The 27,949-nt window shown below is 36.6% G+C and overlaps 1 protein-coding gene across 1 annotated transcript in view; it reads right to left on the bottom strand.

Moving 5' to 3' along the window:
* Positions 1–4,113: 4,113 nt before the first annotated feature.
* The window catches only part of LOC115212109 (kelch-like protein 10), a 24,454-nt gene continuing 618 nt past the window's right edge, over positions 4,114–27,949 (bottom strand). The window contains exons 1-6 of the mRNA XM_036503321.1: positions 27,388–27,949; positions 23,843–23,996; positions 20,181–20,350; positions 17,793–18,064; positions 8,336–8,427; positions 4,114–4,328 (exon numbers count right to left, since the gene is read on the bottom strand). The exon at positions 27,388–27,949 is cut by the window's right edge and continues 618 nt beyond it. Of these exons, the coding sequence (XP_036359214.1) occupies positions 4,184–4,328; positions 8,336–8,427; positions 17,793–18,064; positions 20,181–20,350; positions 23,843–23,996; positions 27,388–27,949 (1,395 nt within the window). The 3' untranslated portion in view covers positions 4,114–4,183. The remainder of the gene's footprint in view (positions 4,329–8,335; positions 8,428–17,792; positions 18,065–20,180; positions 20,351–23,842; positions 23,997–27,387) is intronic.

Below are 27,949 nucleotides of genomic sequence, written 5' to 3'. Positions count from 1 at the left end.
TTTTTTCTTTTATTTTTGAGGAAAATGGCATAATCTGTTTGTAACCATGTGTCGACATGTTTTTTTCCATGCTTACATACTTTTAAAATATTTGTAAGACGATTTTCATGTAGATTTGATTATTTTTGAAATTTTGTTATGCTTTATTTTCTTATCTGTGAATGTATTCCTTACTATTTTTTCATTAAAAAAATGTTCTAAGATTTTTTTTTAATTTGACGAACCATTTTGAATTTTTCTTAACTAAGGGAAACAACTCCGGGTGTTTTGAAAAACAAACGGATGTTTGATGCTAAGTTGTTTCCCTTTAGATAAAATTGAAATGGATTTTGGTTGCACTGTTGGCTCATTAGCCTGTTAAATGTAGACGCATTTAACAGGCTAATAAGCTTCCTCATTGCTTGTCGCTGGTGTGTATGCCAGCACAACAGTGTTTGTCCTCCAAAGTGGTTATCGAAGCTGATGCAGTGTGTGTGTGAGTGCGCCAGAGAGAGACTGTGGCCGTTAGGCGAAGGTACTTGGGATGAATGAGAAAATTCATTTTGTGACATACGTAAATATAAATATCAGTCAGCCACAGTACCACTTGGTAGAGACACTAGTTTATGGTTTTTATTGTATGGCCTTTTACGCTCTAAGTTCAAATCCCACCGTCCTCAACTCCACCTTTCAGGCTTTCGGGGGTCGATAAAATTATCTAATGTTATACTTACAAATTCATAAACGTCGTTAACATGAAGTGCACTACCGTGTTCCGATTACAGATTGCAAGTGTTATATATTATTTATTTCCAGGAAGTGTATTATAAAATTTTTAAACGTCATAATTCTCCTTTGCTTAAGATAACAAAATATGAAGTTTCTTTCTATTTAAGTATTTATCTATTTGGTATTTATATAAACAAAATGCAACGTTATTTCTCTACTTTTCAAAAAAAAATTATGAAATAGGTCGCATAATAGTAAATTAAAAATGCAACCATTGCCTAGTGAAGTTACCTTCTGTTTTGCGAGTATTATTTTAGAAAGAAATCAAGTCTGTGGGTGGTAGAAGAACGTCAGCCAAAATGCCTTGCGGTCTTTAGACACGTTATTTTCCGTTCCGAGTTTTGATTATACCTGCATCGATTTGGTCTTTTATCCATCTTGGGGGTCTGTAAAATATGCCATACAGATCATGCACATGGTTGCCCAAATCGATCCTAAAATTTGTAGCCTTGCACCAATGTAAGAAATGGTTATTTAGTCGTTCAAGAGTTCTATTTTTATCAAAAAAAATTAAGGAAAATCGTCAAAGCCTTGTGAGTGGATTCGGTAGACAGAAACTGAAAGAAGCCCGTCGTATATATATATGTGTGTGTGTGTGAGTGAGTGTGTATGTGTGCATATTTGTGTTTGAGTGTGTGCATGTTTGTGCGTGCGCACGCATGTGTGTGTCTTTGTCTGTGTTTGCCCTTCCACCATCGCTTAACACACGATATTGGTGTGTTTACGTCCGCGTAACTTAGCAGTTCGGCAAAAAATAGACCAATAGAATAAGTACTAGGCTTACAAAGAAATAAGTCCTAGGATCGATTTCTTAGGCTAAAACCCTTCAAGGTGGTGCTCCAACATGGCCGCAGTAATAATGACTGAAACAAGTAAAAGAATATATATATATATATATATATATATATATACGCAAGAGTGTCTGTGTGGCAAGTAGCTTGCTTACCAACCACATGGTTCCGGGTTCAGTCCTACTGCGTGACACCTTGGGCAAACGTCTTCTACTATTAGCCTCGGGCCGACCAAATGAGTGGTTTGGTTGACGGAAGCTGAAAGAAGCCTGTTGTATATATATGTGTGTGTGTGTGTGTGTGTGTGTGTGTGTGTGTGTGCGCGCGTCTGTGTTTGTTCCCCCAACATCACTTGACAACCGAAGTTGGTGCCTTTACGTCCCCGTTACCTAGCGGTTCGGCAAAAGACACCGATAGAATAAGTACTAGATTTACAAAGAATAAGTCCTGGGGGTCACCAAAGGCGGTGCTCCAGCATGGCCGCAGTCAAATGACTGAAACAAGTGAAAGAATAAAATGGATATAGATATAAACAACAGAGATAGTATTAATAACGAGAGATAGCATTTATTCCCATTTAGATGTGGATGTTCTCTTAGAACAAATTTTACTGCGGTAGATGGCACGAGAGAAACTTCATATACGCTTTTATATCGCTGACGTGTTTATATCGCTGACGTCGTTTATATCGCTGACGTGTTTATAACGCTGACGGAGAGATAATTCCCCACCAACTCTATCTTTAGCAGTTGAGCGTCCACCACCGATGAGACCAAGTAAGATCAAAATCGCGTGATCTGGTGTTCTCGGTGCCGGAGTTGGCGGAGAGATATCTCGCCGCTACTGATATATACAAGTGTGCATTTGACACCAAGTGCCTATATGAGAGTTTCTCTTGTGGTATCTTCCGCAGTTTATTCTAACAGAACATCCACATTTAAGTGGAAATAAATATTAATTCATAATATAATATTAATTAAATAAAAGTTCATTAACAGTTTCTATTTTCATGCTTTCGAGAGTTTCATAGATATAATATTGGTTTCAAATTTTGGCACAAGGCCAGCAATTTCGGGGGTAGGGGCTAAATCGTTTAGATCGATCCCAGTGTTCAACTGGTACTTATTTTATCGATCCCGAAAGGATGAAAGGCAAAATTAATCTCAGTGGAATTTGAACTCAGAACGTAAAGACGGACGAAATGCCGCTAAGCATTTTGCTCGGCGCCAAAACGATTTTTCCAGCTCGCCCCCTTATTTCACATATGTAATATTGAAAATATGAAAATATCATATCCCTTTGTAATGCAATCTTTCCATATCTCTAATGTAAATTGGTGAATATATCACGCGTTTTGTGAATGACAATTAGACTAATATTTGACGCATTTCCCGACCGTTTTTCGGCAACCAGTCAAATCTCGATAACTAATCATATTAAGATGTGCTTATGAATATCTTTGCGTACCAATGTAGCATTACTTGATATCACCCTTTGTGGCTACAGCATATTCGCAACATTAAACGTCGTATACTAGGTTGGACTCTAGTATATATATTTATGTATGTAGGTCGTCTAATACGATACGAGTGAGAGAAAAAAAAAAGCAGACACTACTATGTTTGTCACTAGAGTTGGTTTCTTAATATTTATACAACCAGTGTTATAGATCAATTTCAAACCGATTTTATAATCTGTTTTCATACACGAAAGTTTGGAAAAACCAAGGATTTTTTCGGTTTGAACGGCAGTTTTTAAAAATAAGTTACACATAACTAAACACTTTTAAACTTCGTATACTGGTTGAATGTGTTTATAAAACATATTTTTCTCTTGGCTTTATTGAGAAAATTCTATAGTTTGTAAGATATTTGTTGTATTTTTTCTTCAATTTCTGTAATTTCAACCAATCAATGACGTCTATTGAGGTAAAAAAACATTCTGTGCCGTATGAATATGTCCCTCGTTTAAGAAACAGATTGGGTTTATTTACATTTGTGAAGAAAAAAAGATACCTTTCCCCCTAACCCTAAAACAGATTGAAATGCAATAGATCGATACTAGGGTCACAATTATGGGTGACAATATCATATGACACCGCTAGAAAAAACTGCCGTTCAAACCGAAAAGATCCAAAACCAATCTCGGCACACATTCGAATGGCTGAGAGGAAAATATAGCGACGAATCTTTACCACTAGAGGTCACAAAGAGACACATTCGGGATAAGAATGTCGTAAAGAACAGAAGGAAAAATTAGTGAGAGGAACTTTAAAAAAACGCTGGGACTGCCGGTGATTTTGAGGCTAAGACTCGAAACCGCTGATGCAGATGCTTTAGAAAGCATGCGAACAGCATTAAAATGCAGAGAGAGAGAGAGGGGGAGAGAGGGGAGGCAGGGAGGCAGGAGGCAGAGAGAGAAATAGACAGGCACACAGACGGACAGAGACATTGACAGAGAGCAAACTATACAGTCAATATAAACTTTATGATTGTATAAACTTTAATTTCCTGTCCATATTCTTTTCGTTTATTTTCCAACTCTCGCTGTATCTGTTTGTTGTTTGTTAGGTTGTTAGTTGTTGTTGTTGTTGCTGTTGTTGTTGTTGTTATTTGATTGATATGTTACTGTCCTTTGTTTATGGCAAATTGTTTTCCGGAATTTTCGCTTTGATGTCGATGCGCAATATACTGGTAGGTGTTGGGGAGACCCTCGAGGACGCATGCGCTGAGGGCTCGTCTGTGAATGTTCATGTGACTTACATTATGCCTGCAAATAACGGCAAACGTAGAACAGTTCATTAATTGCTCAAGAATAATTAATAATCACAGTTTCTTTCTCGTCTTTCTTAATTATAAGTAAATTAAATATCACTTCCTGAAAAGAAATATTTGATGGCTCAAATCATTTTATATATAGATATAGGTACACGTTTATGCATACATATATGTTGTCTATGCATACACACACAACACATACATACATACATACATACATACATACATACATTATGGCTGCCCCCTCGTTATCGAATATGGCCATTGCACGAAGCTTAACTGTTACTGGTGCTGTGATCGAATGTGACTTTTTAACCCAGCTAAAGATCTACAATGTTTTGTACAGAATTGGCAGCTAAAACCTTTACCGTCAATGGCCGGCTGTAGTTGTAACTGGGCTTCATGTACCTTTGTATGTCGTTTAAGTCCTCCTGCCAAATTACACTCTCTTCCACATGCCTGACTGATATGATTAGAATGGTGTGTAACACATACATACATACATACATACATACATACATACATACATACACACATACATACATACATACATACATACATACATACATACATACATACATACATACATACATATCATGCACTGTTGTAAATGTACAGTCCAGGTAAAAAAGAAATTTTATGGTAAATCAACGCAGAACTTACAGCTTTTGTACTGAGACTATAAATTCTCACTTGTATCTATCATCATAGGTGCAGTAGGTTATGTATCTACAAAGCTGCACATAAACCTTGAAACATTTGGTTTTACGGACAAAAAAACTGACGCAGATTCTCCAAATCCAGTCTGTTAGCGGCGCAGTAAAGTTTTGTAAGACATTCCAGAAATTCTCCATAAGATTCTTATGTTAATGGATGCACACACTTGGGTATATACATCGACAGCTCAACTAACAAAGCCACATACGCTGGCGAAAATAAATTTAAGACCGATGATAAAAGTTCTATTGCTTACAAAATATTTTGTTACTAACACCATACAAATTATTCCTATCTTTTACATCTTATCCAGAATTTATTTCTCTTTCGAATGATGCAGACAATAATTATTTTAATACAACTTGAAGAATTCTAATGTTAAATTAATATAAACGTTTCAAATTTACCGGCAAAATTAGTTTAAGACCTTGTAATAGGTATGCAAATTTTTTTGCCAAAATGGGTGGTCACACAACTAGCCTAACTGCACTATATAGTGCTATAATTTAATATTATTATACAATTGATTAATAATGGGAAACTAATTTTGTCGGTAGATTTGAAACGTTTATATTAATTTAGCATTAGAATTCTTCAAGTTGTATAAAAATAGTTATGGTCTGCATCAGTCGAAAGAGAAATAGATTCTGCATAAGGTGTAAAAGATAGAAATAATTTGTATGGTGTTAGTAACAAAATATTTTGTAAGAAATAGAACTTTTATCATCGGTCTTAAATTTATTTTCGCTAGTGTATTTACAAACACTGAGAATTCTCTTCATTCAAAATGTCATGTTGCTTGGTTAGCAACCGGCTTGAACTCTCTCAGAAAGAACTTAAATTTAACTCAAAGAAAAACACCAAGAAACCAACCAACTAGCTAACACATTACGAATACGATCTGTAAGTGGAACAGTTATACGGAACTTTTCCCAAATTTAAAATGTGACATTGCTTTTGTTATCTACATTCCAATAATAGAGCTTTGTATCTTAGTTACTCAGAGGGAGAATTTAAATAAAATCAGAAGAGAATATACATACATACGTAAAGACATACATACATACATACATACATACATACATACATACATACATACATACATACATACATACATACATAGTTTTAGCAATTGGGAGATTAGATTTGATACTTGACGAGATCTGCAGCCTGGACATCAAAACTTGAAAGGTACTGACACTTGTGGCAACTTCCACATTAACGACACCGATAGGATTTATGTGAGACAAAGTGATGGCAGTAGAGGCATTAGATCAGTCCAAACAGCCTTTGAATGTCGCATTATACCACTCAGACATTACCTGTTGAGCAGTAAAGAAAAAAATGAGTACATTCTATGCTTACGCAAAAATAAGAGCAGCAATATCTTTAGAGAAGAACAACTGAGCAGGTATTCTGAGAATACAACTACATCGTGCGGCCCAAAAGAGGCTGGACTGGTCTACTTAAACAGAAGCGTGGAAGAGAGCAGGCATCATACCAGCAAAAAGTAATGCATGGATACATGTCCCGTGAGCTAGAGGATAACAACACCATTGACAAGAAGTGTGGCCTCTCCTGAACCTGTGTTAAATACATTACATTCTACCTAGAAGGATATACCTTTGCTATCCAAGAACAGGAGAGATCTACTAAATACCTGATAAATAAGAGAGACAAAGATACTACTAAACCTCCATGTTATGCTAGAAGATGTCAGCTCTGCTATACCAGTGAGGTAGATATCATCCACATCATCACCAGCCGCTTAAAATGTCTACAAGATACTACCTACCCCTGAGGCATGATATAGTTACAAAGACTACCGTAAATCCTCGAGTATAATCCGCATTTTCCCCCAAAATTTAATGGTCAAAATCCCTAGTGCGTACTATATACGAGGTTAAAAATGAAAAATATTTTCTAAGCAATGTCCGAGTCTCTATTTGCTGTCCGGCAATGTTTATTCAGACACATTTTGTGATGTCGGGCGCGAAAATACCTTAAGCTAAGCCTGAAAGCAATGAAGTCATAAAAGAATCATCCATAACTTGCAGTAAGCAACATTTATTAAAATAAAAGTATTCAGAAAACAGAATAATATGTAACAAAAACAAATTGCAAACATATTTACATTCCCATAAAAACAATTAAGAACATCACTATTATTGTATTACGCATGCGCGGAAGCGTTTGTTCGACTAGGTGCTGCTAGCTTAATTACGCACGACTCAAGTTAAAGTAGGAAATAGGATCCATTGAGTAATGATAACCAATGACTCAAGCTGGCCTGTTGAACAACAACAACAACATCTACTACTACTACTACTACTACTACTACTACTACTACTACTCATTTGAGCGGAGTTGAATATCTTTAATGCTGTACTGTACTATAGATTATATCTACAAATTTATGCTAATACTGCATGTAATAATAAACAGATTACTGGAGTGTGTAACGCTCCAATAATTTAAGATACTTTTAATCCCAATTCTGTTATAATTCATATAATATTCAATAATAATAATAATAATGTTTTCGAACATAGACACAAGACCAGATATTTAGGGAGTAAAGAACAACCGAATTGATCGAATCTAGTATTTAAATTGTTATTTCATTTTATCGAACTTGAAAGGACAAAGGGCAAAGTCGGCATCGTCAAGATTTGAACGCACAAGCTACGCAACTAAATACCAAAAGCAATTTTTCTGCTCATCTGTACTCAATGATTTTACTAAATCAACAAATTGGCTGTTGTCAGTTCCTTCACCAAGGAATACAAAAACCACACTCCTAAGAGCAATAGTGGTTGTTTAAAAGGAAACAGACAATTGCGACTTCTGGTGTGTCGGAAATGGACGCTTCTGATGAGTTAAAATTGCATAATTTTGAAGGCTTATAACTTCTTCATTATTAATTGTCTGAGGAAATGAATGTAATTTTTATCTTCAGAATGCAAAACTGCATCAGTAGAAAATTTGAAAATATTCCAGTGGTCGAATAAAAACTTAAAAAGTTTCGCTCACTTTCAAAATTATTAAAATGGACTAATGATAAATAAAAACATAAAAACATAAAAAATGTGTCCAATGTCTCGGAGATCTTGAAGCAGAGCAAAAACCAAAGTGTTCCTACTGTGTACGAAATTCTTTTAATGCTGCATAAAAGATGGTTACAAGTGAATGGGATTCACAAGTAACCTTTGTAACGTTTGAGCCTAGATGTATATAAAATGAAGAAGAGGCAATAACATAAAATATGATATAATTACTTACCATTTTTCAGTAACAATGTCGTAAAATTCTACGTTGTATATACTGTTCTCGTCGGCCACGCCTCCAATAACAAATACCTTGTCGTCTAAAATCTAGAGGTAATTATTACATTATAATTAATTCAATAGCTTTTATCGAGACACATATACACAAAAATTAAACTTATTTTATCCATTGCTGTTGTTTTGTTTTAGTCAAGTATGATCAAACAGATCATAGCCATCTCCTTTCTTTAGGGATATCTTAGCCATCTTTTTTTTATCCAGTATCACATTTTATTTATAAAACGGTAGTGTATGATTTGAAGATGATTTGGCTGCTATTTCTGTGAAGTCGAACTTCCTCAGTGTTAGTTCGTCTCGACTGAATCATTGAATTTTAAGGAGTTACAAAGTGGTAAAAATTTCTTTTGTGAAGAGAAGGTAGGATTTTGATTGTTGATGTTGGGAATAATTTTTTTCGACTCTAGGCGTAAGGCCCGAAATTTTGGGGGAGGGTGTCAGTCGATTAGATCGACCCCAGTACGCAACTGGTATTTAATTTATCGACCCCGAAAGAATAAAAGGCAAAGTCGACCTCGGTGGAATTTGAACTTAGAACATAAAGACAGATGAAATACCGCTAAGCATTTCGCCCGGCGTGCTAACGTTTCCTATTTCTTTATTGCCCACAAGGGGCTAAACGTAGAGGGGACAAACAAGGATAGACAAAGAGATTAAGTCGATTACATCAACCCAAGTACGCAACTGGTACTTAATTTATCGGCCCCGAAAGGATGTAAGGCAAAGTCGATCTTGGCGGAATTTGAACTCAGAACGTAACAGCAGACGAAATACCGCTAGGCATTTCGCCCGGCGTGCTAACATTTCTGCCGTTGGGAATAATTGTTGGAGAAATGTATTTAACTAAAAAAATGTAAAACGTACTGAAAGCGATGAAAATATAAAGAAAATAAACGTATAATGTTAAAAAAATTCTACTTTCTGCCACACCAGGTTAAAATCTTAAGAAGTGTAAATTGGTTTTAAATCTTGGTACAAGGCCAGCAATTTCTAGAGAGGGAGTAGGTCTATTACATCGATCCCGGTGCCCAACTGCCGACCCTGGAGGAAAGGCAAAGTCTACCTCGGTTGAATTTTAACTCAGAACGTAAAGACAAACGAAATGGCGCTAAGTATTTTACCCGACGTGCGAACGATTCTGCTACTTCACCGCCTTTTTAACATGCGTAAATTGCCAGGCATACAAGCAGTGATGGAAATAGGGGACAGTACACAGGGAATGGCATTTCCTAATTTTGAAGCTTACAGAGGTAAGTGCCGTATTGAATTTTGTCCCACCGTCCCAATCTCGGCCTCTCGGACCTTAACGTTCGCCTCGGTCCTAATATCCATTTTCATCATTGCATACAAGAGAGTATCAGAAACAACTAACACTTGTATGCGGTAATATCAAACTTCGAGTAGAGTAAGGTGTTTGCTTTTAGACTGCTACTGATGTACACGATGTACAAGTTCTTGAAGGTCAAAATAGCGACAAGATCTTACTCAAATCGCATGTTGTCTTAAAAAGGAAGGTCACAATGAATAAGCTATTGCTAGACACATTGTCTAAAAAAGGATATATATATATATATTATATATATATATATATATATATATATATTATATATATATATATAATATATATATATATATATATTTACTAGCTGGCGTACCCGGTATTTCCTGAGGATAAAGATGTTCTGTTGAAACGCCTTATTACTCTGATATAAGAAAGCAATTTCGTTATAACTGCCACAAAAGGTGTATTTTCTGTCACGAAAAAATACAAAAAACTGTCAGCTGGAGGAGGTGAGATTGTTGGAGGTTGGCGAGAGAGGTTTTCGGAGGTTGGCGAGAAAGACTGTCAGAGATTGGTGAGAGAAGTTGTCGGAGGTTGGCGAGAGGCAAAGACATTATTCTGCTTAGCAAAGAGATCTGGGAAAATGTATAACTGCAGTTATTCACAGAAAAAAAACTATTGTTTTACCGTGAGAAAAGCGCTGTTGAAGTGTTAAGTGAAATTTGGCAATCGAGGATCGAATCCACACTATGCATGCATGAAGCCACTACAAATACGTTGTAGAATAAAAAATTTATCTACTGTCATGGAAAAAGTGTAACTGTAAAAATGCAGAATTATCGGAGTAATGGGCATTCAAAAAAGTATGTATGTATAGAAATGTATGAATGAAGTCTTTAATGATTAAGATTCAAATTAAGGAAGTGCAATAATAATGTTTAGCAGTTGAAAACTGTGAGTAGTGAAATGTAGAATTAGGTCGGCTGATCGTGAGAATCAAATATTGATCGCTTCGCTAAAATCTGCAGGTAGTATGGGCTATTTCTCTTGGGTTGTTTAAATAAAATATTAGTCATATGTAGTAGATATAAGGATCCACTGGAGGGGCCATATTATCGATTTTTTCAACAACCTAAGTGTGTCACGAGGTTTCCAGACATGAGTTCTACTCACGTGTCAAATAAAGTATAAAAATGATATTGTCTGCAGAAATTAGAAATAGGACACACAAAAAATCAATATTAAAAGTAATCGAACATGAACAATGAAATGGGTTATTTCTCTTGAGTGTTTAAAAAAATATTGTACAGGTGCTATGAGTTATTTCCCTTGTGTGTTTAAAAAAAATTAGTTATATGAGGTAGATATAAAGGTCCATTCCAGGGGCCGTATTATAGATTTTTTCAACAATCTAAGTATGTCATGAGGTTTCCAGACATGAGTTCTACTCACATGTCAAGTTTCATCAAAATCAATAAAGCGATGTGGGAGGAGTTAGATAACAACGCCACAAACAAACACACACCGATTTTCCACATATGTAGTAGATACTCTGGACAGTTAGACCTGACTTGGAGTTAAACAGCGAAAAAATAACATTATGTACTCTATCTATATAGAAGTAAGGATTGAAACCACAGCCGAGGAGTTTGATAAACCTGTTCCTTACGAAGCACTAACGTCCTCACTTTTCATACCCTACTACATAATAAGATATTTAGCTAAGCTTACATAACTTCTGTATGAGAATGCTGATATCTGAGAAGATAAATTGCAGATACGTGGTATAGATAAAGTGAAATGGTTCGATTGACAATGAAGCATTTCTTTCAAACACGATTTATTAGAAGTAAGGCATCACCCTACAGTACTGGATGGAAGCACTCCGTCGGTTACGACGACGAGGGTTCCGGTTGATCCGATCAACGGAACAGCCTGCTCGTGAAATTAACGTGTAAGTGGCTGAGCACTCCACAGACACGTGTACCCTTAACGTAGTTCTCGGGGATATTCAGCGTGACACAGAGTGACAAGGCCGGCCCTTTGAAATACAGGTACAACAGAAACAGGAAGTAAAAGTGAGAGAAAGTTATGGTGAAAGAGTACAGCAGGGATCACCACCATCCCCTGCCGGAGCATCGTGGAGCTTTAGGTGTTTCCGCTCAATAAACACTCACAACGCCCGGTCTGGGAATCGAAATCGCGATCCTATGACCGCGAGTCCGCTGCCCTAACCACTGGGCCATTGCGCCTCCCCTACAGTACTAGCTCACAAATGAAACCTTAATAATACGCGTTCTTGTCCTTTCTATACTTATGCATTGTAGGGACTATAAAGAGAAAACGGATAAGGACGTGTCCTCATTTCTCATGGGATGAAGGAACACATTACTCTTAATGAGTGACATAATCTTACTAATAAAATATATTTTAAAACTACAATACAAAGAATATGTTTCTCAAATTATCTGGAATTTTTAAATTAGTAAATTTTACATTTGTTATAACACAGTAAATTGATGAGTTGCAGATGCATACTACTTCTGAAGATAACAAACTAGCCATAAGAATAGTTTATATCTTAGCAAATGCTCATATTACTAGAGCCTTCCCCTGGAGCATACATTGGATTTTTGTTTATAGTGTTCAGCGTATTATTTGTCTACAGTATTTTTGTTGTCGTTGCGAGTTCTGCCTTTTACAGCTATGGCTATTATAAAATACATTTTTAGAATAAATATTTACTAAATAAAACGGAAACGAGGACGAATTTGAAGAGAACACTTTATGTTTTAGAACTTTCTTTCTCTTCCTACTACAGCCTTTTCTTATTTTTTTTTTTTTTATGTTTCTACTCAAATTCAACAATATGAATACAAACAATTCAACAATTCTCGACTTTGAATTGGCAGACTTTGAAAATCAATAGTCAAAGTACTCCTTCAACCCATACTTTTTGAATTATGCATATAGAAACCCCCACACCTCACAAAATGTACACATACACAACCTGCTCCAATGAAACCCCGCAGACGGGGTGTATATTACATTCCAAATCTAAATCAACACCAGAAGATAAAAATACTAAAAATTACGAACAATACTGAAAATCAAGGCCTGTAAGGGATTTTGAATTTTAATAAATCTTCAATATATTGTAATTAAGGACATGGCCGGCATTTAAGGGGTTATGCATGGGGGACACGTCCGGTGTACATAGAGGTGGAGTTGAAAATTTCCTTAACGCATCGAAAGGAATGAGTTGAAGGTGTTCTTAAAATGTACATAATTCAGTTATTTTAAGCGATGAGCAATGAGAACGTTTCACTCAAGATTTTCCGGCAATATAAACACAATATTTGACATTTTGGATTGAAGGTATCATGGTTGACCAATGTTGGTGGCTATATCGTGACCCAAGCCACATATATAAGAGGAAACTATATTCATAGCACTTTTAAAAGCATGTATAACGTATAGCCCTCAAACACATACGCATCTAATTGAATCTAAGATCTAAAAATGAAGTTATTACGAATCATATTTCAATAAATGATGTGTATACTATATATCTTAGTTCGCGCAATAAACAAATTATATATACATCTTATATAAAGGCGGCGAGCCGGCAGAATCGTGAGCACGCCGGGCGAAATGCTCGGTCGTATTTCGGCCGTCGCTATGTTCTGAGTTCAAATGCCGCCGAGGTCGACTTTGCCCTTCATCCTTTCGAGGTCGATAAATTAAGTACCAGTTGAGTGCTGGGGTCGATGTAATCGACTACCCCTTCCCCAAATTCCAGGCCTCGTGCCTATAGTAGAAAGAATATATATTTTATATAACAATTTTATATTTAACGACTTGGCAAAGATGTCAGAGCGTCGGATAGAATGCATCGCGGTATTTGTTTCAACTTTCTACGCTTTGAGTTCAAATCTCGCTGAGGCTAACTTTGCTTTTCATCCTTTCAGGGCGGTAGATTGATGAAACTGTTAAATCGTCAGATGAAACGGTTTGTGATGCCTTTGCATTCTGACGATGACGTCTACGGTGACATGGATGCTAATGTGTATCGGCCTTGTCTTTCCCTTGGACAGCATCGGTAACCGTGGGAAGAGGAGACTTGTATGCATGGCCAAGTGCTGGTCAAACACAAACATTTTGTTGAGCTTGAGTCTTGGAGACTAACATTTTAGGTGCAGGAATCGATGGTCAGTTACGACCGAAGCAGACCCCTATATCTATTATTTAATACAGCTTTAAGCACTGGTAAAACTGAGAGAATTATTACTGTCTTATAGCAAAACTGAGACGTATTAGAGGCGGTGGGCTAAAGACAGATTTGGAACGAACGTCAAAACGCATTCAGAATTGATGAATTACATATTCGATCAAAAAGAAGTTCGTTATGTTGACCAGTGTTATAGATGCAATTTAAAGTTACTTAGCCTCGGGTCTTGATCGAACACTCCTACGATCAAAGACTGATCAATATGTTTGTATATTCAGGACTACATTTCCCAACTTGTCTTCCATTTTTAAAAGTTGTTAGGGTATGATATGAAGGGAAATCTAGCTGCTATTTCTAGTAGTTACCTCATTACAATTTAAATTTTAGATGCATCATGTTCTTACATGACATTTATAATGTTTTTCTTTAAAAAAAAAACAATTTAACAGCTAATGTCTATTCACGAATATTTTTTTGCAAAAACAACAACAACAAAAAGTAGAAGAAAAAAATCAGTTATCAAAAGTGTTGCAGCATTAATTAACATTTCGAATGCTTGAATAGCTTTATAAATTTTTAATCTGTTCCCCCTGTTTTTGTCTTTAATGAAACAAACGCTTTAATTATTAAGAAAAAATTCAAATAATGATTTTTCTTTTGTTACTTCAAAATGATATCATAAATAGTTATGAGCTGATTGTTTTGAGATTTGTTGACAAAAACATTCAAAAATATCTAGTTACGAATTAAAATCTGTACTTGAATATATAATATGCTAACTCTGCAACATTTTGTCTCGTAAACATGTGTTGTTTTTTTTTTTTTTTTTGGAATGTTTGAATACATCAAAAGATAACATCTTCATGTTTTACCGTATTTACATTTGACGGATATTTGTCCTCGTCTTGTTTGTTGTTATCACAACGTTTCGGCTGATATACCCACCAGCCTTCATCAGGTGACTTGGGAAAATTTCGAACCTGGGTTCTCATTCCTAAAGTATTTTTCGATGTTATTATTATTATTATTATTGTTGTTGTTGTTGTTGTTGTTGTTGTTGGTGGTGGTGGTGGTGGTGGTGGTGTTGTTGCTGTTGTTGTGGGCAATTATGGAGTGAATTTTTAGGGCTTACAAATCTAACATTTTCCTATCCTTCCTTAATACCGGTTCCCATATGCTGCTCATATCTGTAGTCGGTCTGTTTAGGAGGTTGTTGTCTCGTAGCATATGTACTGCTTCTTTTACTTTTCGTATTTTCCAGTGGTGTTCGGGAGGTGGTCTCCATTTTTCCATACATGATCAGCTATACCCGATTTATCAATATATCCTGGTGTCACAGCTTTGCGATGTTCCTCTACCCTTATTTTGAGAGGGTAGAGGAACATCGCAAAGCTGTGACATGAGGAGATATTGATAAATTTGGTATAGTTGATCATGCATGGAAAAATGGAGACCACCTCCCCCCTGTTAGAAGAAGTTAAAATAATAGACTGAGAACACCACTGGAAAATACGAAAAGTAAAAGAAGCAGCATATCCCATAATTGCCCATGGGCATATAGCGTAGTGGTTAAGAGCGCGGGCTACTAACCCCAAGATTTCGAGTTCGATTCCAGGCAGTGACCTGAATAATAATAATAATAATAACAACAACAACAACATCGAAAAATACCTTAGGAATGAGAACTCAGGTTCGAAATATCTCCAAATCACCTGATGAAGGGTTTGAATAAATGTAGCAAAAGTAAAGCTTAAAGATAATATATTAGCCATTTTTCATACTTTCTTGGGGTAAGCAAATAGGAAATAATAGTTGCTACCCAAAGACAAAAATCGGGTTACACAGAGTTATTAGACGCACCTTTTTTGGAGCTAATGTGTCTTGATTGTGAACAAAGCATATCACCAGTGCACCTTCTCAGGTGGTGAACCATTAGTGATCCTTTGGTCAAAAATCTGACATTCAACTCATTTAACTAACTGTGAATTTATTAAAATAATATATCACAAAAATGATGAACATACGTACGAGGGGGTACCCAAAAGTAACCGGAAACGTTCTCTGTAGGACAAGCCCGTTCTAGTTCAGGCTTCCGCCGCTAGAAACCACTTGATGCGACCCTCAGGCATCAGTCTGCCGACCGGAATCGTCGGCTGGAGTCGTACTGCAACGTGGTGCGTCTTTGCTTTGCAGTGCTTCCCTGTTCGTCGATTTTTGCGATGGCTGAAACGAAGGAACAGCGTGCTTCCGTGAAATTCTGTTTTCTGTTGAGAAAAACGGCGGCGGAAACAGTTGTCATGCTTCAAACAGCTTACAAGGAGGACGCCGCCATGAGCAAAACACAGGTTTACGATTGGTTTTTCACGCTTTAGGAATAGTTCCTTGTTGCATGAAGACCAACTTTGTTCAGGGAGACTGTCGACCTCCCGAACGAATGAAAACACGAAAATTCGCGAACTGATCTTGGAGCACCGTCGCCGAACAGTTGACGAACTTGTTGATATGACTGGTGTGTCCTGGAGAGTTGCAACAAAATTTGTGCCTCGTTTGCTCACGAAAGATTAAAAACAGTCACGACTGAATGCGTGTCGTGAACTGTAAGAACAGTTGGAAGTTGATCCAGACCGTTTTTGGAAGGTCATCACTGGAGACGAAAGCAGGTGGTGCGGCTACGACCAGGAAACGAAGTAGCAATCAAGTCAATGGAAGCATTCAATGTCATCACGCCCCCACCCCAAAAGTGCGTCAGGTGAAAGCCAATGTCAAGACTATGCTAGTTTGTTTCATCGATGCGAAAGAAATTGTCCACACATAATTTGTCCGTCCTAGTCAAACTGTTTACCAGACATTTTGACAGTTCTGAAGCGTTTGCGAGACGCGGTGAGACGAAAATGCCCCGACCAGTGGCAAAATGGACAGCTGTGGGTTTCATCACGAGAATGCGCCTTCGTCCACCGCTTTGAGTGTGAGACAGTTTTTTTTTTACCTAAAATGGCATGACCTCGTTTACCCATCTTCCCCCATTCACCTGATCTTGCTCCCTGCGATATTTTTTGCCCCCACCCCACCCCCGAATGACAAAAGTCCTTAAAGGAAAAGGTTTTTGCAGATGTGGAGGAGGTGAAAAAAAAAACGACGGAGGCGTTAAAAGGCATCACTTTGCATGAGTTCCAGAACTGTTTCGAACAGAGGAAAACGCGTCTCGACTGGATGCATTGCTTCAAATGGAAAATACTTTGAAGGTGATAAAAGTGTAAACCTATAATTAAGCTAAGTGAATAAAATAATATTGCAAAATTCCGGTTTTTTTTGTGGGTACCCCCTCGTAAATACATATGTACATACATATATAAATATATACAACCAAACTGACAGATAAACAGAGTGAGAGAGACACATAGATAGATAGATAGATAGATAGATAGATAGATAGATAGATAGATAGACAGACAGACAGACAGACAGACAGACAGACAGACAGACAGACAGACAGACAGATAGATAGACAGGCAGATAGACAAATAGACAGAAAGATAGATAGATAAATAGATAGAGACAGACACATAGATAGATAAATAAATAGATAGAAAAATACAGAGATAGATAGACAGATAGATAGATAGATAGATAGATAGATAGATAGATAGATAGATAGATAGATACAGAGACAGATAGATAGATAGATAGATAGATAGATAGATAGATAGATAGATAGATAGATAGGTCGACAGACAGGCAGACAGACAGATAGATAAATAGATAGATAGATAGATAGATAGATAGATAGATAGATAGATAGATAGATAGATAGATAGATAGATAGATAGACAGACAGACAGACAGACAGACAGACAGGACAGCTGGAGAATATAATATTCTTACAGTAGCTGCAAAATTACTTCTGGGGATCGACATTGTCTCAATAGACTGCCACTTGTTGACAGAAGGGTCATAGCGTTCTGCAGAAGTCACTCTGGTTACACCACTGAAGCCACCCAGTGCGTAAATGAAGTCACAATATGCAATGATGCTGAGACCGCAACGGATGTTGTTCATGGGAGCTATTAGTGTCCATTGGTTGGTTTTAGGCGAATAGAATTCAGCACAGTTCAGGTACTGCTGACCACTGAAGCCACCACAGATGTACAGTATATCTGGAAAGACAATGCATGCATTTCAAAATGAACAAAAACAACAACAACAACAACAACAATGTTTTCTACTGAAATTTGGAGGAGGGGATAGTCGATTACATCGACCCCAGTACACAACTGGTACTTATTTTATCGACCCTCCGAAAGGATGAAAAGTAAAGTCGACCTCGGTGGAAATTGAACTCAAAACCTAACGACGGATGAAATGCCGCTAAGCTTTTTGACTGGCATGGTAACAATTCTACCAGCACACTGTCTTAAATAATAATAACAATAATAATAATAATAATAATAATAATAATAATAATAATAATAATAATAATAATAATAATAATCCTTTCTACTGGATGCACAAAGCCTCAAATTTGTGGGGAGGAGACTAGTCGATTATATCGACCCCAGTGCGTAACTGGTACTTATTTAATCGACCCCGAAAGGATGAAAGGCAAAGTCGACCTCGGCGGAATTTGAACTCAGAACGTAACGGCAGACGAAATACCGCTAAGCATTTCGCCCGACGTGCTAACGTTTCTGCCAGCTCGCCGCCTTAACAATAATAATGATGATGATAATAATAATAATAATATAATAATTATAATGATGATAATAATAATAATAATAATAATAATAATAATAATAATAATAATAATAATAATAATAATTCTTTCTATTATAAGCACAAGTCCAGCAATTTTGAGGGTAGGAGGAAGTCGATTACATCAATCCCAGGGCTCAACTGGTACTTATTTTATCAATCTCCAAAGAATGAAAAGCAAAGCAAAATCGACCTCGGCTGAAAGAAATACGACTAAGCACTTGTCCGATGTGCTAACGGTTTTGTCAGCCCGTCAACTTAATTATAATTATTTCAAGTTTTGACTAGCGGCAAAAGTTAACTTTGGATTTGAGCTTAAGAATGTAAAAAATACTGTAAGGCATTTTGTTCTACGACAGGCAAAACAAAATTTATTGAGATAATATATTGCTAATGAGGTATTTTGAGATGCATATGTACAGACAAGCAGATGTTGTTTAACCCCCAAGTCATCTCTGATAAATCAAACCTATGTACAATCAAAAGTATTCCAGCCGCGACTGTCATCATGATGAAAGTCGCCGGTCAATCTGTCCAAACGATTTCAAACACTTATGGATGTCAGTGATTTCAAATGCCTTGTGTCCTATGTTGTTGAGAATAAGAAAAGCTAACTAACATACAAGAGACTAATCTAGAGTATCTGTAACAAACTTCAAAATATCTAACAACCAAGTATTTCAAAATCAACAAAACTGGCCTTTTTCAAAGCAAATGTTGAGAGCGTTCTTCTCCATGGAGTCAAAATCTGGTAAATGAAGGAGCATCAAGATCATCTTCATGTTACCTTCAGCAGACATCTCGTGGAGGTTTAAGACATGTCATGACATGAGCACATAACCAAAGCGGAGATTTATGAACACAATCCATCCTTCTCTAATATTAATACTCAACGCAGGGGAGGCTTTGTGAGCAGGGTAGCTATCGTGTTGAACATCAGGCCATATCAGAAGTTATATTTTGGAATCTTCAGTACATTAATAAAAAGCGCAAACTATTCAGCTCCATTGAAGTTAATGACAGACATACACAACATGAAACGGAGGATCTACCAAAGCTTATAGGCCACAGATTCCTGACACGAAATGGAGGATCTACCAAAGCTTATAGGCCACAGATTCCTGACACGAAACGGAGGATCTACCAAAGCTTATAGGCCACAGATTCCTGACACGGCGAGGTCAAACGCATTGCGGTCGCTGCCTCTTGAAGAATATGAGGTACTACATTGTCTAGTGTGTCTTTTATTTTTTTAAGACGGGAAGATATGATTTAAAAAAGAACTGACTCCTATTTCTTGCAAGTCGAGTGACCACATAGAGGATCTTCTATTAATGTTATATAAAAGCTATTACAGTGGAAGCACAATTATTTTAAGATATGTTATGATGTCGTGGTGAAAGGAAACATCTAATGCTGGGTCTTTTTCGCAAAAATGGTTCTGGCTGAAACGCTAGATGTCTCTCTTTGTTTTAACTAAATTGGGAAATAAGCAGTTGCCTGTCTTAATGTTCTCCTCACCATTTAGTGCTGTGGCACCTGCATCACTGCGCTGATAGTTCATATCTTGGATTAATGTCCACTGGTTGCTAGGGTGATTATAACGTTCGGCACTCTTAAGTTCCGTCTGTCCATTGAAACCTCCCAAGGCATAGATCTGGAGGCCAATGATGGCAACACTCACGTGACATCTTCAAAAGAGAAAAGGTCAACATAAGTTTAGAGTAAAAAAAAAAAAGAGAGTAAAATTAGAAAGTTTATTCCTGTGAAATAAAGGGGAAAATGAAGAGACTAAAATTCAGTTTGTTACAATGCCAGGATACATGGTGCTGCAGACTAATCGAAGAGCAAATTAAATTGAGCGATAATAATTTCAACATGACCCGTAACACAGATAAAACGAATAGTTGTAATAATTTATAACAAATTCATTCTCAAAATCCGTAGCCTAAAAAGCACAAGAGATGTCACCGTTATCTTCCATCTTTCCCGGTCATCATCCAGTTTTACATGTTCTACCAATTTCCTCCCTGTCCATTCTTTGTTATAGATTAATCGCCACCTTTCTGATCTTCCTATGTGTCTTTGGTTAAGTATTTTCTCATTTGTGTAATGAATTCGCATGCAAATAAATTTACTTAGAATGAATAAATATTTTTTTTTCAATTTTTTTTATATGGATACAGGACGCGTTTTGTGCACTTTGAATATAACCCCCTACATTAATACGGGATATAGATAGGTTTAGAAAGATAGAACTAATGTTTTAAAAATATATCATTGTGGATTAAGTTAGTCTAAGATTAGTAATAAAATCGCACTGGTAGAGATTGCTTATTAGATAGTCAGTGAGAGCACGAGCTGCGCCATGGATACTCACAACTTTTCCAAAGCAGGCGACTCGGTTGGTATTCATCTTGAACACCTATATACCAACACATACCAGAAAAACCTGTACGATGGAGGTAATTCTAGAGGATTGCTTCCCTGGGGAGAACTAGTTAGGCAAAGTGTTTAGTGTAGGATATGGGCTGGAACATTGAAAAAAGGATGAGAGGAGGAGAGTCAGGTGCAATGAGTAGATTGAATGGAAATAGCATTTAGATTACTTCCTCATAGGAGAAGGAAGTAATGCAGTAATTGTAGAAGAAGCAGAGAGAAGTGGGAGTGAATCTGCAAGGAGTGAATTGGTGTGAAAGTATCTTGTATCAGTTGAATGGACTTCCTCTAGATGCAGTCTGGGATATTTGTATGTGTTGCAGTTGTACCATCCAAGACGTGTAGTCAGCACACTATTGAGCATATTTGAACTTCGTAGAGAACTAGCAACTGATCAGAAGTAATGCATTTTCTGGGCTGAAAAGAGAAAGCTAGCCTATCTGATGAAGATTTAGCGATGTTGTATATATGGGGTTCCCATAAAGAACGGTTAAGAATTTTCAGGCATGGATTTATAAGGACTTATGGGACTTTACTAGCCGCGTGTAGCTCACATGTAATGAGAGTGAAGTACAAAGCTGTTTCCTTGATATATTCCATAATGTTTTAGGGATCTTGAAAACGACCAGATTATAATTTCACCACCGATAGATATTTCGGATATCTCTATTTATGGAAGAGATGAAATTTTGGTATTAGATATCTAAGTTACATCTGGATTGTATGCATTTTCAGAAGGCTAAAAAGACAAAGTAGAGGGTGTCATCCTTCAGATATGAATGTGTTGTTAGAAGTCTTTGTATGTAGGTACGTAGGCAATTGGTGTACCAAAGGAAGAGTGTGGGAAACACCTAAATAATGGGGTACTTCGAATTAATAGGTCGGCGAAAACTCCTTCAAGGCACATTGAAATGGAGAAGACCAAAGTGTGTGTGTGTGTATGTGGGGGAGGGGTAACTTAGCTAAAATGATCTTAAATGAGACAAAGTGGAAGATTTTTGCGAAAAGTGACAATTTTGCTTTCACTGAAGTCTTCAAGAGTAAGAGATCTTTGATGTGTGGCGAAGGAGAACAAGTCTCGCGTTTTAATTATTAACAGGGCCGGCTCAAGGTACCGGAAACTCGGGCAGTCACCCGGGCCACCATGTACTAAGGGGCGCTAAGGAGTGCGTGACAAAGACAAGTAAATTTCCACGACCGTTAGCTTGTACACGCCGAAGTTCAACTTTCCCCGGCGCCAGCAACCGTAGGGCCGGTCCTGATTATTAACCAAGTTTAGCGTATGGTTGATTATTCAAGTTCGTCTATAATAATTCATTTGTAAAGACGAAATAATCATTCATTGTAAACATATTGTTGTACTCCTAAACAGGAATATATACTTCTGTAAGCCCCGCTTTAGCTAAAGTTGGAGAATATGGAAAAACAATGCACTAGACATATTCCTCATTTACTTGATACTTCAGAGTTCGAAAATAAGCCTCAACCTCAAGGGTTTCTGTAGTTACACTATACTTTCCTCTGCCACTTTTCCCGTCCAATGTTAATTTTCATTTACTCTTTACTCTTTACTCTTTTACTTGTTTCAGTCATTTGACTGCGGCCATGCTGGAGCACCACCTTTAGTCGAGCAAATCGACCCCGGGACTTATTCTTTGCAAGCCCAGTACTTATTCTATCGGATACTTTTGCCGAACCGCTAAGTGACGGGGACGTAAACACACCAGCATCGGTTGTCAAGCAATGCTAGGGGGACAAACACAGACACACAAACATATACACACACACTTATATATATATACATATATACGACAGGCTTCTTTACCAAATAAACTCACAAGGCATTGGTCGGCCCGGGGCTATAGCAGAAGACACTTGCCCAAGATGCCACACAGTGGGACTGAACCCGGAACCATGTGGTTGGTTAGCAAGCTACTTACCACACAGCCACTCCTGCTCATAAATCTTTTGAATGTAAGGCGTGGACAATCTTTTACCAACTGATGTATCCTGTATCGAGGTGAGATCATGAGGTGAAGGTACTTAAGAGCTCCTTTCAACTCTCTTTATTTTTTTTCTTGTATTTATTGTATGTGAATCATTCAGTAATAGTGACCAAATGTCTTGACATTCTATTTTATATTAATGAAATAACTTATGTACCTGACGGCAGCAATTTTTTGTGATATATTCAGATTTGTTGAATCATAGCTAGTGGGTGTTGAAAGAATGTTAGTAAAAGAAAGGGAACGATAGTTAAAAATAATTGAGAAGCGCTAGTTTTACCAGACATTGTATAAGAATTGAGATTTAGAGGCGGTAGGTTTAGAAATCTAGGAGGTGGATGTTTAGATGATTGCAAAGCATCAACATAGCTATGAGTTTTTGCTGCTAAAACCCCTAATAGAACTACTCTAAATCCTATTTTAGCATTAAACACATCCCACCTACATCATCCTAGATTTAATTCCAACTTCTGTTTTTCGTTCTTCTCTTCCCGTTTCTCGATCCTTAAACCCCTTTCATTTCGACAAATTCCATCCTCCGTAGATGACTATGTTACTCCAGTTTTTATTGCTGGTTTTCACATTAATAAAATTATATACATGCATTCGAATAAAATTACATACATACACACATACATACATACATGTGTGTGTGTGTGTGTGTGTGCGAGGGAGAGTGAAAGAGAGATTGTTAAAAGATTGATTATAAATGCCTTCAAATTTACCCTGATTACATACCGTTTATTGTGCATGGGAGCAGATTCTAACCAAATCATCTTAACGGGATCAAAACAACAGACGTTATTCAGATGGCATCGACCGTCGTAACCACCGATTACATATATCAGATAGCCGAGTGTACAACATGCATGGAAAGCGCGATTGCCGAGTTCTGGAAATAATAATAATAATAATAATAATAATAATAATAATAATAATAATAATAATAAAAATAATAATAATAATAATAATAATGATGATAATAATAATAATAATAATAATAATAATAATAATAATAATAATAATAATAATAATAATAATAATAATAATAATAATAATAATAATAATAATAATAATAACCTACGAAAAACTGAGCAAATATAAAGATCTTGAAATAGAAATTAGTAAAATGTGGAACCTGAAGACTAAAACAATACCTGTTGTCATAGGTGCCCTGGAAATGATAGCAAAAGGAGCTGATTGCTACCTAGCTCAGATACCAGGAAACCCCCAAATGGCAGAAATTCAAAAGATAGTACTAATAGAGATATCTGATTTTTGCAATTCTTTCTTTTTGTCTGCATCCGTAAAAATGTTAGACATTTATTCATAGCGTTTGATGTACCTATATCCTACGCAAAATACTTTCTATGTATTCTCAAGTTTTAAAACAAACATAATTTTCTTATGGTTTCTTAAACATTCACTAGAACAACACTATGTACAAAACCAAATATATGACACCCTAGGCATAACACCAACATGAACTTCCAATTTGTTGTCTCTTGAGGTCTCTGGGTGAGACTTGGAGCCAACTTGTACGAATGTAAAGCAAAAGTCAAACATAAAATAATAATAACAATAATAATAATAATGATGATGATGATGATGATGATGATGATGATGATGATGATGATGATGATGATGGTAATGATGGTGATGATGATGATGGTGATGGTGATGGTGATGGTGATGATGATGATGATGATGGTGATGGTGATGGTGATGATGATGATGATAAGTAGTCCGGAGTACGGAAGAGCACCAAGACAACATTTCTTCACGGCTCGAATTATTATACATATAACTTCAAGTGAAGAGCGACGAAGAAATTCTAAAACAATGAAATTCTTGAGGCACAGTTGTGTAAGTAATGCTTTAAGTTATGAATAAATGTTATTGCTTTTGCCTAATATAATGCATTTCAAATAGATAAACGTTTGGAAGTCAAACTTCTAGTTGAAATATTTAACAGGTACATAAGAAAAACATATTAAATGACTTGAAGAAAGAATTTGGAAATAGCTGAATGGGTCTCGGCGTGAGGAAGTCATCTTGATTTCCAAGACTAAAGAATCAACAACCCCATATCTAGAGATTCATAATCTATTTGCTTACAGTACACAAAGTGTTAATTACTATAATATTATCGAATATAAAAGATTATCGGGGAGTGTGGATCATCACTTCCAGAAGAGTAAAAGGAATGTTACACAAGTGTATATAGTCGTGAAGATCAATTACCGATCGACAAAGTTAGAATCGAAGAATGTAAAAAAAAAATATGGCGTGGGGAAGAAAAAAGGAACTGATTGATCATGGAATGAATTGATTATCACATAACTTTTGGTAATGTTTCGTAGTGGTTCCTTGAAAAATTAGCCATGAATAAGTTAGTAACGTAAAAATAGGTACATCAAACGCCATGAATAAATGTCTAGCAGATATCTCTATTAGAAAAGAAATAGTCTAAGAAGATTCCCTCCATTCATTCCTTTCTAAAGCCCTTAGCCAAAACTTTAAATTAGACATTATGTAAGTGCTACAAGTAGGCAAGCAACCCTTTGTATGGATATGGATAACTAATTTGGTGTCGTTGATAAAAAAAAAGAAAAGAATGGAAACGCTGTTACGTACAGTATACGAATTCGTTGAAAGAAATTATATAAGATGGGATTTTGAAAATGTGCCAAAGCAACCTTGAAAACATGAATAAAAAACAAGCAATATTACATTAGATAAATGAACAAAGGTGAGAGAATTAGACCAAGCTCAGATTTACGAGTACTTCAGAATTTGTAAGTCAAGCAGAGTTCAGCACATACTAATGAAAGACAGAGTTGGGAATGAATAACAGGCACATTGAATTAGAGGTAAATGAAAAATAAATAGATAAATAATAAAGTCATAGTTGTAATATTTATGTGAGGGCGCGTGGCTTAGTGGTTAGGGCATTCGGCTCATGATCGTAAGGTTGTGAGTTCGATTCCCGGCGACGCGTTGTGTCCTTGAGCAAGACACTTTATTTCACGTTGCTCCAGTCCACTCAGCTGGCAAAAATGAGTTGTACTTGTATTTCAAAGGGTCAGCCTTGTCACTCTCTGTGTCACGCTGACTATCCCCGAGAACTACGTTAAGGGTACACGTGTCTGTGGAATGCTCAGCCATTTGCACGTTAATTTCACGAGCAAGCTGTTCCGTTGATCGTATCAGCTGGGACCCTCGTCGTCGTAACCGGCGGAGTCTTTTTTTTTTTAAAGTTGTAATATTTACAACAGGATATCAAATGAAGTAGCAAGACTAGATCGGAATTAGAATACACCACCCAAAATCCGATGCAGAACGATAATATTTTACACAAAGACAGAGAGATAGAGGCCTTCTGCAACTTGAAAATTATTATAAAATATTTAATCAAGAGTGACATAAAAACATAGCGAGGAATTAATGGGACTCGTAGTAACAGTTACGAAACATGACAAAGCAAAAAAGAAAACTTCTGTCTTCAATAAAATCAACAAATATAAAACAGAAGCTGGGGTACCAGTCACTCATGAAAAAACAAGAACTAAGCTGAAAATGGGACAAGTACATATAAGACGATGGTTAAGAAGAGATTCGGCAGGGCCAATACGTGACTAGGTATCAGTACACCATGAAAAGGCAGCACTGGCTTACAAAAGACTCAGCTGAGATCGACCGACATATTTATGACAGTAACGTGAAGCTAAAAGCTGGCCGCCAGAAACTAATAAAGCACCGTGCAGGGTGTTTGGGCCAAATTTGACAGTTTGCGTAAAAGGCATGAAGATGGTTTGTTCTGGATTTTCTAACAGTAGGAACTTTAAGGTAGTATTCTGTTGTGTCTGGGGAGAGTCATTTTCTTTTGTGCCTTATAATGTAACACATTCACCGGTAAAATTTCCACTTATTTCTTATTTTTATTTTCCTAAAATGTTCCAGACGCAACAGAATATGGTTCAACACACGAACTTATATAAAGAATCTTGCAAACCAAATCCCAAAACGAAATACTTTAAGGTAGTAGTTACTAATGAAAATGAGTAAAATGAGAAAGTAGTTACTTTTTTTTTTAATAGGAAACATTTAGAAAGTAGGTTCCTCACATCCCATCATAGAAGAATATCGGTGCGCCCAAACTTAATTCTATTCAGTATCACAGTGCCTCATTACAGGCAATTACTGTATGTAATCGTAAATTTCTATTAAGAAATAACACAATTTTCCATAGAGTACGATAATGACGTTTCCAAGCAACGAACCTGAGTTTACAGATGGGCATTCAATCCAGCGATCTGCTCTTATATCGTATGTTTCTATGATGCCAGTAGGGCTTCCACCGCTCCAACCACCGATTACAAATAAAATTTGGTTAGGAATTCTTGCAGTTGGTAAACTAACATGTGATATATCAACAGCTTCCATGGGAGAAAAGGTTACAGGAATATGAAATAAGTTGTTAGTAAAATCTTCACCGCATGCGCAACAATATCTCTGTACTTGCTCAATGAAACACGCAGATGTCAGTTCAAATCGTACTTTCTGCAAAAGCCGGTTGAAATAATGTTTTCTATTGTTTGGATCGTAACTGATCCAATCAACAATCCCATCAAAAACTATTTCTTCCGATTTTACATTAAGGTTATCCGAAGAAATGATTTCGCAGATATCATCGATATTCAGTCGCTGGAACTCATCCGACCGTCTGTATACAATTGAGAAGTTTTGCAGTATATAACTATGTGCTGCAAGTTGTAATTCCCGACATGAATATATCTGGGCTAGTCGTCTAATTCCAATACAATTTTCTGCGGTTAATCCAGT

This window comes from Octopus sinensis, linkage group LG5 (assembly GCF_006345805.1).
Source record: "Octopus sinensis linkage group LG5, ASM634580v1, whole genome shotgun sequence".
Lineage (NCBI taxonomy): Eukaryota > Metazoa > Mollusca > Cephalopoda > Octopoda > Octopodidae > Octopus > Octopus sinensis.
Note: the sequence above shows the minus strand (reverse complement) of the source record. Positions and strands in the feature narration are given on the sequence as shown.